The sequence below is a fragment of the Stegostoma tigrinum genome, chromosome 17 (genome assembly GCF_030684315.1).
Source record: "Stegostoma tigrinum isolate sSteTig4 chromosome 17, sSteTig4.hap1, whole genome shotgun sequence".
Taxonomy (NCBI): domain Eukaryota; kingdom Metazoa; phylum Chordata; class Chondrichthyes; order Orectolobiformes; family Stegostomatidae; genus Stegostoma; species Stegostoma tigrinum.
In genome coordinates, this window is record NC_081370.1 from 5,299,395 (window position 1) to 5,311,928 (window position 12,534).

Consider the following 12,534-nt stretch of genomic DNA (forward strand, 5'->3'; position numbering starts at 1 on the left):
ATCCTGGTACATACAATTTTCCCATAAGTAGACCATTGAGATTCAAATGGTGAAATTTAGGCAGTGCATGTTGAGCAAATTCATAGACTCGTTTCTGGTTTTAGATCCCTCCTCTGGCTTGGAAAATAAAGAAACAGAGAAGGAAGTGGGACAAGGGGAACAGCTTCTTTGGATAGCCAATATTTGCCAGAAGCCACTTTCAACCCTCACATTTAGTTTCTAGGGCTGCACACAAACCCTATGTGGCAACTCTGGCCAATAAGCTTGAGCACATCAGTGTTCCATTTGTACTTTATTGCTTGCTTGCTGGTTTGCACATAATCCCATATTAAATAATCACTTGACAAAACCATCCATTAGAATACAGAAAAGTTTATTTTAAGAGTTTTGAATCTAGTCAAAGAGACCAAAGCCCATGTCATCATCTGATTCTTCAGATTCTTCTTTCTTCTCTTCCTTCTTTTCTTCAGCTGATCATAACAAAATTAGAGTTAAAACCAAGTTGTTCATTTCAATGTGATTATGTGTCAGATTGAATACTCACGCATAAAGAAATAAACAAAAAACAAACTTCAACTCAAATAATGATTGAATGTTTTGGAAGTAACTCACTACAATGTTGGTAATCAGCTCAGCATTGCCTTTTAGGGCCAAGTGACATGCTGCAGTGGTATTAGTTACCAAAGACAGTCACTCATCTCAAATGGCTATTCTGAAGTGTCTCCAATTCCTAACTGTATGAGAGAGTGTTACAAACAGTTCACACCAGTGCATAACAATACGTAGCATTGTCAAAGTAAGCAAATTTATGAAATGCTGCTGATACCCAACCAGACCCAAAAGTGGCAATGCTGATGCTCAAACAGGCTGACACCAAACTTGTAAACCCACACCTACCATGCACTATGTATCAGAATAAGGATGACAATATTTAACTACTAACATTGAGAATCCTCACTTAGCACTTTTCTTATTTAAAAGACCCATAAGTAAAACAAGCCCCACTCCAAAATATGACACACAAAGATGAACAAAATCCTGTTAATGCTGGCACACCCATGGCATTTCCCACACTGCTCTGCCAGTTGCATATTTATACAGCTGCACATTAACTAGTGCATGAAATTTGACTGCACACTTGCATTTTGAATCCGAATCGTCTATACAAACCGGCAGAAGTAGGCAAGACTATCCAAACAACAAGACAATGAGCACTTACCAACAGCTGCTGCAGCTGGAGCAGCACCAACTGTGGCAGCAGCAGTTGCGACCCCACCAGCTGGGACACTTGCAAGTTTGGCATTGCCTAAACACAAATTAATTAGTTAACACAACACTGCAGTACACTTTATTGCGCAACCCCCACATCCTGCCCCACACCACTACCAGAGACACCAAAAGCTGCATCTCCAACACAGCCTCACAAAGATAAGTTTGCTCCCACAAACAACAATAGAGTGGGACAGAGAAAGAAAAGGGAGAAGCTAAATTTTAAAAAGTTGGGAGTTGGGATGGTTGTGTTACAGGTAGTTTCTCTGGATGGAAGCAAATAGGAAATTGCAGTTTTCACAGCTGTGGACAGGCAGGAATAACAGTACAGTCTTTATATTCCCTAGGAGAACACAAAGAAAGGAAACATTCGAAAATTAAGCTTTGGCTTTTTCCATTCTGACATTAAGATAGCCATAGCTATAAAACTAGGCTTTGTCCAAGACTAAGAGGAGAAATTCTTCACCCCCCCAAAAAAATCACAAATGTTTGGAATTCTCAATTTCAGAGCTCATCTGATGCGTATAGTTAAAACAGAGTGGGGGAAAAGTGAATTGCAGCCACAATACTAAAATTTAGAGCTCACTTCATGTACCTACTCCTATTTTTATTTGGCAAGTTTTTTTTATTTTTGGGTTAACGTAAGTTCTGGGGAACAGATTTCTCCCCCTTTGCAGTTTTAAAATCAAAGAACACCCATCACATTTAATTCCATTATGATTTGTAGCACCTATCTTCTCGGTAAAGAATTCAAATATCTCATCAGATTTCCATTATTCCCCTTGCACGTCTCATCCCAACTGTCTTGTTTCATATTACTATTACACAATGACCTGGAATCTTCCAGCAAAAGCATAAATCAAAAGAATACTTGTCCAAACATTAAAAACTGAACATCACATAAGCCTGGGCACCACAACAGCATACTTGCTTCTAAGACAGGACATAAACATAACTGGGGTGCTTTCTTTTGGAAGAAAGATTTAACCAGGCTCCATTCTACTCCCTGAGATGTGAGCATGAAAAGATCCCAAGACACTAAGTGTGTATGCCCCATGCGTTTAATCAACAGCCATCTTCCTAACAGCAGACAAAAACAGACCATCAGGCCATTTTCACTTCCACTTGGGAAACCTTGTTACATACAAACTAACTACTTTAATACACTGCAGTGACCGACCTTGGCTGTCTGTAGTAGTTAGTGGTGTTGTGGGGATGTGAAAGGCACTTTCTGATCCAACATGGGGCGGCATGGCGGCTCAGTGGTTAGCACTGCAGCCTCACAGCACAAGGGGCTGAGGTTCAATTCCAGCCTTGGGTGGCCGTCTGTGTGGAATTTGCATTCTCCCCAAGTCTGCGTGGGTTTCCACCCACACTCCAAAACATGCAGGCTTGGTGGATTGGCCATGAAAAATTTCCCATCATGTTGAGGGCGGTGTACATTAGGTGGGTTACAGGGGGACGGGGCTGCATGGGATGCTCTAAGAGACAGTGTGGGCTTGTTGGGCCGAAGGGCCTGTTTCCACGCTGTAGGGATTCTGTGATTCTTTAAGAATAATTATGCATGACTAGCAATAAAGCACAATGACATTCAAGGGAAATAAACAAGCAGTGTTGGATGTATGGGTGCACCCATAAACAGGGCAGACAACAAAAGCCATGAATATACCAACTAACAAATAATCTCAGAAGCAAAACTATTGCTTTGCAACAAATGAAACACCAAAAAGTGCTGTCACGATTGTAACAAAGAAAACAAACAAACAGACACCCAAAAATCCTACTAAGCTGTCGATTAAATAAGGCATTCTACATATGCTGGCTGAGGATGCCAAGGGAATTCTCCCAGGTCTGACTATTGCTATAGGATCAGTGCCCACTTGAGGGAACAGATACAGCCTTGGTTGACATCTTGAGAGATGCATTCCATATATTTGTATTTCAGCCACAATAGCATGCTTAATTCTGGGGTTTAATCTACACTTGAATCCAGAATACATCACTATACCAAGGCTGACCATTGTATCTAATTCTCAGTTGACATTTAACAGAAATTAACCCAAATATTTCAACTGTTTATAAACAAGTGAAGCTTGAAGGAGCAACACCAAAGCCCTCCCAGTCTGAAAACCTAACACTTACACTGAGCTTTTGTTGGATCAAAAACTTTGCACCCTTAATTCCAGCATGTCTTCAAGCCCACAGCTGTCAATTTTGCAAACCAGTCTACTACGAGGTGCTGTATCACGTGAGTTTAACTTTCTCCCCACACAAACAGCATTCTCACCAACATCCTCCATCATGGCACAGCAATCAGGTAGGATCATATTTCAAAATTTTAGGTCCTCTCCCACAAAGCCCTCACTCAAAGATCACACTAGATAGCTGGTGCAACTGTGGTAACAATTTCAATCTCACTTCCTGGCTGAAAAGATCCATCTCTTTAGTATTTGTGACAACCAAGACCATGTGACTTCCATTTCATCACCACCTCAGGGCACAACAACAACAAAATTGATTTTGCATTGAATACAGCTCAATTTGGCAATAGTACTGAAAAAAAAAATCAGTTCATCTTGCTATATTCTCCTTAACTTGCACTCTGCTCTTTCTAGAATAAGATCAAGCCCGACAAACCGTACTTTATGCTTTCCTCTAGATTTCCAGCTTTTAAGTGTACTGATCAGTTATGTGAAGAATAACCTATTTTTCACTATTAGTACCCTGACAGAAAATTATGACAGTATGCTTTGGAATAGGGATAAAGTAGTGTGGGGTATGTCCTTTCAGTTGTTGAGTGTTATCTGCATAAAGATGTCATAAATCAAAGCTTTTAGAGCCATACAACACAGAAATACACTCAGTCCTATTTGTCCATGCTGACCAGGCATTATAAACTGATCTACTCCCATTTGCCCATTTTTGGCCCATACTCCTCTAAACTTTTCCTATTCACGTACCCATAAAAATGTTTGTTAAATGTTGTAATTGTACCAGCCTCTTCCATTTCCTCGCAGCTCCTTGCATACACATACAGCCCTCATGAAAGTTACTGTTCACGCCCCTTTCAAATCACTCCCTTGAAGTCCATGGAGCAAAATTCACAACACTGCAATTTCAGATTACGAGCTGAACTATGAGTTCTACCAAATCCTGGCACCTTTACATCCGTAAAAACGCCAGCTTCTGTTAATGTCAGACAACAAGTAAGGCGGCAGAGTGGCTCAGTGGTTAGCACTGCAGCCTCACAGCGCCAGGGACCCGGGTTTGATTCCAGACTCAGCTAACTGTGCGGAGTTTGCACATTCTCCCTGTGTCTGCGTGGGTTTCCTCCGGGTGCTCCGGTTTCCTCCCACAGTCCAAAGGTGTGCAGGTTAGGTGGATCAGCCATGCTAAATTGCCTAGAGTGTTCAGGGGTGTGCGGATTATAGGGGGATGGGATGCTTCAAGGGGCGGTGTGGACTTGTTGGGCCGAAGGGCCTGTTTCCACACTGTAGGTAATCTAATCTAAAAAAAACAAAATCAAGACAATAGAAGGACAAGTAACTTAAGAAATAGCTTATAAAAGGTCAAGAGGTTAAAAAGATGACAGAGTTAAGGCCCTGGCAGCTGTCAAACACAGTCAATGGTGGAATGATGGAAATTGGAGTTTCACAAGCTGTTAGAATTGACAGAACACAAAAATCTTGTTCAGTGTTTGGGCTAGAGGAGGTAGCCGTTAGGGATTGTTCATGCCACAGATCTGAAAACACGAGAATTTTGAGCATTTCCAAAATGAGATGTAAAGGAGATCAAGAGGCACAGCAAGTGACTGGAGAAAATGGATTGGCCACAAGTTGAATTTGAAATGTTACCTTCACTTGAGCCTTAATCAAGTTACAGCAGGGCAAAGAGCCCCTTGGTTCAGTAATGGTGAGATTGCATCTACACTTTCACTAGTGACATTTGTTATGTTATTTTTCACCTCGGTGAAAGTTATGTGCTTACTTAGCAAACCCTCTGGCATTACCTCCACAATGATAATGAATCTACTTTGGTAAGATCCACATGTTAAACAAGGTTACTCACCAGCAGCAATGACATCATCTACATTCTTGCCTTTCAACTCACTGATGACCTGAAATTCAATTAGAATATTAACATTGTTAGAAAAGAGGAAATGCAGCCAATTTCAGCATGCATGTATTCAGAAAGGTACAATACCTTATTCAGTCGCTCATCATCAGCTTCAATGCCAACACTGTCTAAAATCTTCTTGATGTCCTTTGAAGATGGGGAGGCATTTCCACCCAATACAGCAAGGAGGTAAGCTGCGACGTAACGCATTCTAAAAAAGGAAGAATTTAGCTTCAATTATACTTGTGTATAAAAATTCTTGGAAAAAAAAAGTGTTTTGATTCCTGCCAAGAGCACAAACTCCTGATTTCTTTTTCCATTTTGGTTTCCATGGTTTAGCCTTGTTAAAACAAACTTCCATCTATTTGCTAATTCAATTTTTTCTTTTTTTATGCCCTAACTCTCCCTTAGCCAGACAGCACTCAGGCCTAACTCCGTAAACACTAGTTAACCTCGCCATACAGGAAATCATACTGGGCTCATACACATTTCCAGAAACAGGTACTGTGACAAAATTCAGCAATACACAAATAGTTAGTGAGACCTTAGGCATCATCTTTCTTCTCAGAAGAGCACATACTCAACAATTCATGACCAATGTCAGTTTTGCTGTTGGGTCCTCTATATTAAATTCAAAACCACATTAAGGCATCATGAGAGACTTGCACCCAGAACCAATGCCACAAAAATTTGCCCACAAGTCAGCCAGTGCTAAGATGTCACAAAAGCAGGATAAATCCAGACAGATGGGTTAATTTTTCACCTTTAGATATCAAAGCACTGAAGCCTGCTCAAATTGTTTCCTCCTCTCGATTTATACTTATTTACTCAGTGAGCATCAGGCAAAGTTAACCTAATTATCAAGCTACCACTACCAAAAGTAGTTAATACAGGTGAATTGGTGCACAAACCTAAGAAATCTATCAAATAACATCTTTGGGATAAAGCAGAGAATATAATCAGGGATTTGTTTTTAAATTTCATCCGACAAAACAGAGAGAAAGGGCTGTTCAGTTGAGGTGGAAGAGGCACAGGGAGGAAGATGTCAAGCGTAATTAGCCTAACAAGCATTTTCACGTTGCATACGCGGACGTGTAAAATGGTTCTCTAGCAGCGTGTTGAAAAGCGGTTGTAAGATTTGTTGTAAACTACGTTATCTGCTTCATTGCTCTCCAGCCCACAGCTCCGATTTCAAACAGGCATTCAAGTCACTAAGCAATCCATTACGTGTTGGCAGAAGTCAAACTGCTTGTCCATACCCAAGAAATTGTGGACAGAAAGCAGCAAACGTGCGGCTTTACAACTTGAGGAACATCTTGCAATAGCCTCCAACTCAATCTGAACACTTCCAAGCTGCGCTGAACGGAAGACTACTTTACATGAGTGAGCACCTACCGAGGCGAGAGAGAATAGTCTGCAAAGGGGAGGCTGCTACTGGAATGGTGCTTTTGCAGCCAACATTGCCTGGAGCCGGCCCTGTGGAACGCGGGCGCTGCCAACATTCGGAAAGCGAACGCGGCAGCGTCACAATTGAGAAGGCTCACAAGCACGTGGAGGCCGCGCGGCCTTCACTTCCGGCCGAACCCCCTTTGCCCTTCGGTGCTCGGTAGCCCTCCGTCAACGAGGCCAGGGCGGCACCGGCGGCGAGGAGAGAAAGAACACGGCTGCCGCTCGAGCCCCTGGTCCGGTAAAATAAAGGGCGGGGCGGGGGCAAAAACGGGGAAATGCGGCGAACTCACCTGGCGAGCTGGGTGAGGCGCTTGGGAGTGGAGCAGGCCTAGCCTCTGATAACTCCTCACGCACTGGGCGCCGGACTGTAAAAGAGCGAGCCTCGTCCCGACTCTCAGACATAATAAACATGCGCCGGCACGCTCCATTATCATTGGATGCGCTGAGCCAGGGGCGGGCCAATGGGGACAGCTGTGTGAATAACCCTCCATCTCATTGGTCACAAGTTCTGGTAAGCGTTGTAAGGCTGCAGTGAGGATCAGCGTCTGGAATCTGAGATAATGGGAACTGCAGATGCTGGAGAATTCCAAGATAATCAAATGTGAGGCTGGATGAACACAGCAGGCCAAGCAGCATCTCAGGAGCACAAAAGCTGACGTTTCGGGCCTAGACCCTTCATCAGAGAGGGGGATGGGGAGAGGGAACTGGAATAAATAGGGAGAGAGGGGGAGGCGGACCGAAGATGGAGAGTAAAGAAGATAGGTGGAGAGTGAAGGTGGGGAGGTAGGGAGGGGATAGGTCAGTCCAGGGAAGACGTACAGGTCAAGGAGGTGGGATGAGGTTAGTAGGTAGATGGGGGTGCGGCTTGGTGTGGGAGGAAGGGATGGGTGAGAGGAAGAACCGGTTAGGGAGGCAGAGACAGGTTGGACTGGTTTTGGGATGCAGTGGGTGGGGGGGGGGGGGGGGGGGGGGAAGAGCTGGGCTGGTTGTGTGGTGCAGTGGGGGGAGGGGACGAACTAGGCTGGTTTAGGGATGCAGTAGGGGAAGGGGAGATTTTGAAACTGGTGAAGTCCACATTGATACCATATGGCTGCAGGGTTCCCAGGCAGAATATGAGTTGCTGTTCCTGCAACCTTCGGGTGGCATCATTGTGGCAGTGCAGGAGGCCCATGATGGACATGTCATCTAGAGAATGGGAGGGGGAGTGGAAATGGTTTGCGACTGGGAGGTGCAGTTGTTTGTTGCGAACTGAGCGGAGGTGTTCTGCAAAGCGGTCTCCAAGCCTCCGCTTGGTTTCCCCAATGTAGAGGAAGCCGCACCGGGTACAATGGATGCAGTATACCACATTGGCAGATGTGCAGGTGAACCTCTGCTTAATGTGGAATGTCATCTTGGCGATAGGGGTGAGGGAGGTGGTGTGGGGACTAGTGTAGCATTTCCTGCGGTTGCAGGGGAAGTTGCCGGGTGTGGTGGGGTTGGAGGGCAGTGTGGAGTGAACAAGGGAGTCACGGAGAGAGTGGTCTCTCCGGAAAGCAGACAGGGGAGGGGATGGAAAAATGTCTTGGGTGGTGGGGTCAGATTGTAAATGGCGGAAGTGTCAGAGGATGATGCGTTGTATCCGGAGGTTGGTAGGGTGGTGTGTGAGAACGAGGGGGATCCTCTTAGGGCAGTTGTGGCGGGGGCGGGGTGTGAGGGATGTGTTGCGGGAAATACGGGAGACGCGGTCAAGGGCGTTCTCGCTCACTGTGGGGGGAAAGTTGCGGTCCTTAAAGAACTTGGACATCTGGGACGTCTTATCGTGGGAGCAGATGCGGCGGAGGCGGAGGAATTGGGAATAGGGGATGGAATTTTTGCAGGAGGGTGGGTGGGAGAAGGTGTATTCTAGGTAGCTGTGTGAGTCGGTTGGCTTGAAATGGACATCAGTTACAAGCTGGTTGCCCGAGATGGAGACTGAGAGGTCCAGGAAGGTGAGGGATTCCAGCTCCCTCTCCCCATCCCCCTCTCTGATGAAGGGTCTAGGCCCGAAACGTCAGCTTTTGTGCTCCTTAGATGCTGCTTGGCCTGCTGTGTTCATCCAGCCTCACATTTTATTAGCGTCTGGAATCTGTCATTTTAGCAATGGGACTTCAATAAGTTATTGTGAACATGTCCTTGGTGTCTCTCTGGAGGACTGAGAGCAGAAGGATACTTTTGATTTTCCTGTCTCCGTGCAAATAGAAACTTCAGAAGCCTTTCACTGCGGCTGATAGATATAAAAATATTACTACGTTGTCTATGATAGCCACACGTTCAATCTTATACGCAGATCTCTATTAAAACCAATATATCAAACGCATACTGAACGCAAAATACATGAACCTGAATATTTTAACCCGCAAGATTCCTTTTAGGATTGGTAGGAAACCGTTAAAATGTGCAACTTGGCCATTATTCTTAACTTGCTTTCATTGTTTATGACTTGCTATGAAGATTGTCTCAAGAGAAGGATTATGAGCCACAGAGTCTTTCGTCACCTCATCTCTGTGTAGAGGTTTTGCCGACAAAACCAAGTTTGCATCCTGAACAATATGCCTTCCTTATAATTAAACTGCTAACCACATTGATATCCATATTTCAGTCCGACATCTGCAGGTTTATGAAATGTAATCCATGTTATTATAATAGTGGACATTTGTAATATACAACTTACATTGTGATGCAAAGTAACAAAATTTAAATAGCCCTATAGAGTTAATTATGCCCAGAACCATCCTGTCACTATGCCATGAACGTATTTGTTTTATGAAAAGAGTTCACAGAATTACTGTGGAAACATTCCAGATTTCTCATCTGCCAGCTTTAGGAGTACAGTGCTCAAAAGTTCAAAATAATGTACATGGAAACACTAAGTTAAAACATATATATTACACTAATCAAAGTAATATCTTGGAAAATTAGAGATAATGGGAACTGCAGATGCTGGAGAATTCCAAGATAGTAAAATGTGAGGCTGGATGAACACAGCAGGCCAAGCAGCATCTCAGGAGCACAAAAGCTGACGTTTCTGGCCTAGACCCTTCATCAGAGATTAGTTCTTTTCCATCCTCCATACCCACAGCACATGATGGAGTCTTTCCTTGTGCAGGAGTCTTATGTGAGAATTGTGAACTATTCCTGGCACCACAGCTGTTAAACCAGAAATCATGTTTTCATGGGTTAATGGCAAGCCTGCCCTACACATATGCCTAGTAACTTGCTCTAACCATGATTCCACATATCGTATTGCAGAGTCCAATTGATAATAACATGCCTGTAGCTTCCCCCTGGCCAAAGCTATCATGTGCCATCCTCCACAGCTAGTAAAGCAATTCACCAGTCACTCCACAGTAGCAATGATGAACGGTTTGCTCAGGTCCTTGTTAGGTTAAGTACCATGTGACATTCACTTTAGCAGTTTATATACATAAAAGACAGAGTGACTTAACTTCAGGCTAACTGGTAATGTATGGTATTTTCAATTTCTATCCAAATTTCAAGTATCAAGCAAATTTGCATTTTAAAAACATTTTCCTGCAGATTCATGCATTAAAATCAGAAACATCAAGAATAGCTTGTTTGTAATGTCGTAGCCTGTCAGTTGGTTGACAAGTGAGAATGCTGTGAGCACTTTATTACTTAATAATATAAAGCTGAGTCATCTCAATATTTGCTCACTATTGTAACAAACTCAAATAAAACAATCAAATAAAGCTTACTTTCTTAGACTTCAATTTAAATCATGTTGACAAAAACTAAAGGCAAGTGTTCTGCCATTTCACCAGATTAGTTTCAATAGGCATTTGGCTTCTGGATTACAATACTGTAGTACTGTGGGATATCAAATTATATCAAGAGGGAGGCAATGGTCTAATGGTATTATTGCTGCACTGTAAATCCAGAGACCCGGATAACATTCTGGGGACCAAGGTTTAAAACCCGCCATCGCAGATGGTGCAATTAAAAATCTAATGATGACCATGAATCCATGTTGATTGTCAGGAAAAACCCATCTGGCTCACTAGTGTCCTTTCGGGAAGGAAACTGCCAGCCTTACCTAATCTGGCCTACATGTGACTCCAGACCAACAGCAATGTGGTTGACTCGACTGCCCTCTGGGCAATTAGGGATGGGCAATAAGTGCTGCCTAACCATCTTGTGAATGAATAAATAAAAAGCTTATTGCCACAGAAGGCAAGTAGTCTATAAATTCCAGCCACATTAAAGAAAAACTTTTTAGAGTGAATATACAATTGATGGATACGTACAATGATGGATGCAAGTTAAAAAAAAAGTGACTGGTTTCCCATTTAGATCATAACGTCTTGCAAAAAGACACGTCAAGTCTTGAATCTTAAGAGAAGACTCTTTGGAATAGAGACTAACAGTTTCTCTCTCCACAGATGCTGCCAAATATGCTGAGTTTCTCCAGCACTTTGTTTTGATTTCAAGTCTCAACTTGCATAACCAATTGCAAGTATTGCATATGACATTTGTGTTGGAGGGAATGGTGGAGATATTGCCTTTGAACTGTACTTGCTTAACTTGAACACACGAGTTCATTTTCATCTATCAAAATCACTCAATGACAGTGATTTCTCTATTTGGGTCAAATCAAAATTTGTTCTCCCCTCCAACCCACCCCCAAACACACACACACACACGCTCCTTTGCAAACTAAAGGTTGGCTTTCAGATTGTCATTACATCCAAGTGTGGAACATATGGTTTCTGTGCTCAGCTGGCTGTAAAATTGTCTCTGGAAACAAGAATAATGAAGTAAAGTTGAACTTTGAGCATGCTCTCAATGCCAGGTATATGATACTTTGCCTGAATCCCTGGCTGGAGATTTCCCTATCAACTGATGTCACCACAGATTCCAAAGATGGGACGTTTCTAATGTGATTCATGTAGGTGGTCCAAAGAGGTGCCCATGAAGCAGTGATACAAGAACCACTGGTAGACAAAGCTATACATTAGCCAGTGTTAAATTACTATACATGTGTTCAATTTCTGTCAGTTACTAGTACCTTTTGTGTAAAAAGAGCAGCCTGCAAAGGTAACAAAATGTGGAGCTGGATGAACACAGCAGGCCAAACAGCATCTCAGGAGCACAAAAGCTGACGTTTCGGGCCTAGACCCTGCATCTGCACGCCTCACACAATTATGATTCTGCTGCAAATGCCTCCCCCACTTAGAAGTTTGTTAACTTTTGATCGATAAAGTGCCATTCAGTTTAACCCACTCTTGCAGCTGTTGATCCCTAACTCTGTAGCCAGTTACAGAATCTCAAGCGCACATGCAACCTACACAGCAATTTCAGAACGATCGGGTCTAGTTCTCTTACTTGATATACATAAACATAAAAGCGACAGATTTACCAAGAACTCCAGCTCGTTCAGGCGCCATTTGCTAAGCATTTGGCGCGAGAACTCGTGGATCTAGGTTTGAAGGCTCGGTGACGTACCATCTGTTGCTCTGAGAGAGTTCAGGTGGGCAGAGGTCACAGCTCAGACAAGGAAGCGCGACACAGGGAGGGCCAGTGCAACTTTTAAGTTCAACCACCATGACCAGGGGAGTGAGCGCCGAAGCAAAGGTATTCTAGCCGCTGTGGAACGTTTGTATTATCTTAACATTCTAGCGATGGAACGCCGGAAAGTCGTAACATTCTATACTTGGAACTTGG

The 12,534-nt window shown here is 43.4% G+C and overlaps 2 protein-coding genes across 2 annotated transcripts in view; one reads left to right on the top strand and one right to left on the bottom strand.

Moving 5' to 3' along the window:
- Window positions 1-356: 356 nt before the first annotated feature.
- LOC125459346 (large ribosomal subunit protein P2-like) lies at window positions 357-7,240 on the bottom strand. Its single transcript, XM_048545711.1, has 5 exons — window positions 7,125-7,240; window positions 5,473-5,596; window positions 5,338-5,386; window positions 1,220-1,306; window positions 357-470 (listed from the first exon to the last, which is right to left on the bottom strand). The coding sequence occupies exons 2-5, from the start codon at window positions 5,593-5,595 to the stop codon at window positions 394-396; spliced, it is 336 nt and encodes a 111-aa protein (XP_048401668.1). The 5' UTR covers window position 5,596; window positions 7,125-7,240; the 3' UTR covers window positions 357-393.
- Window positions 7,241-12,380: 5,140 nt separating this feature from the next.
- The window catches only part of pidd1 (p53-induced death domain protein 1), a 78,319-nt gene continuing 78,165 nt past the window's right edge, over window positions 12,381-12,534 (top strand). The window contains exon 1 of the mRNA XM_048545710.2: window positions 12,381-12,444. The gene's annotated coding sequence lies outside the window, so the exon portion shown is untranslated. The remainder of the gene's footprint in view (window positions 12,445-12,534) is intronic.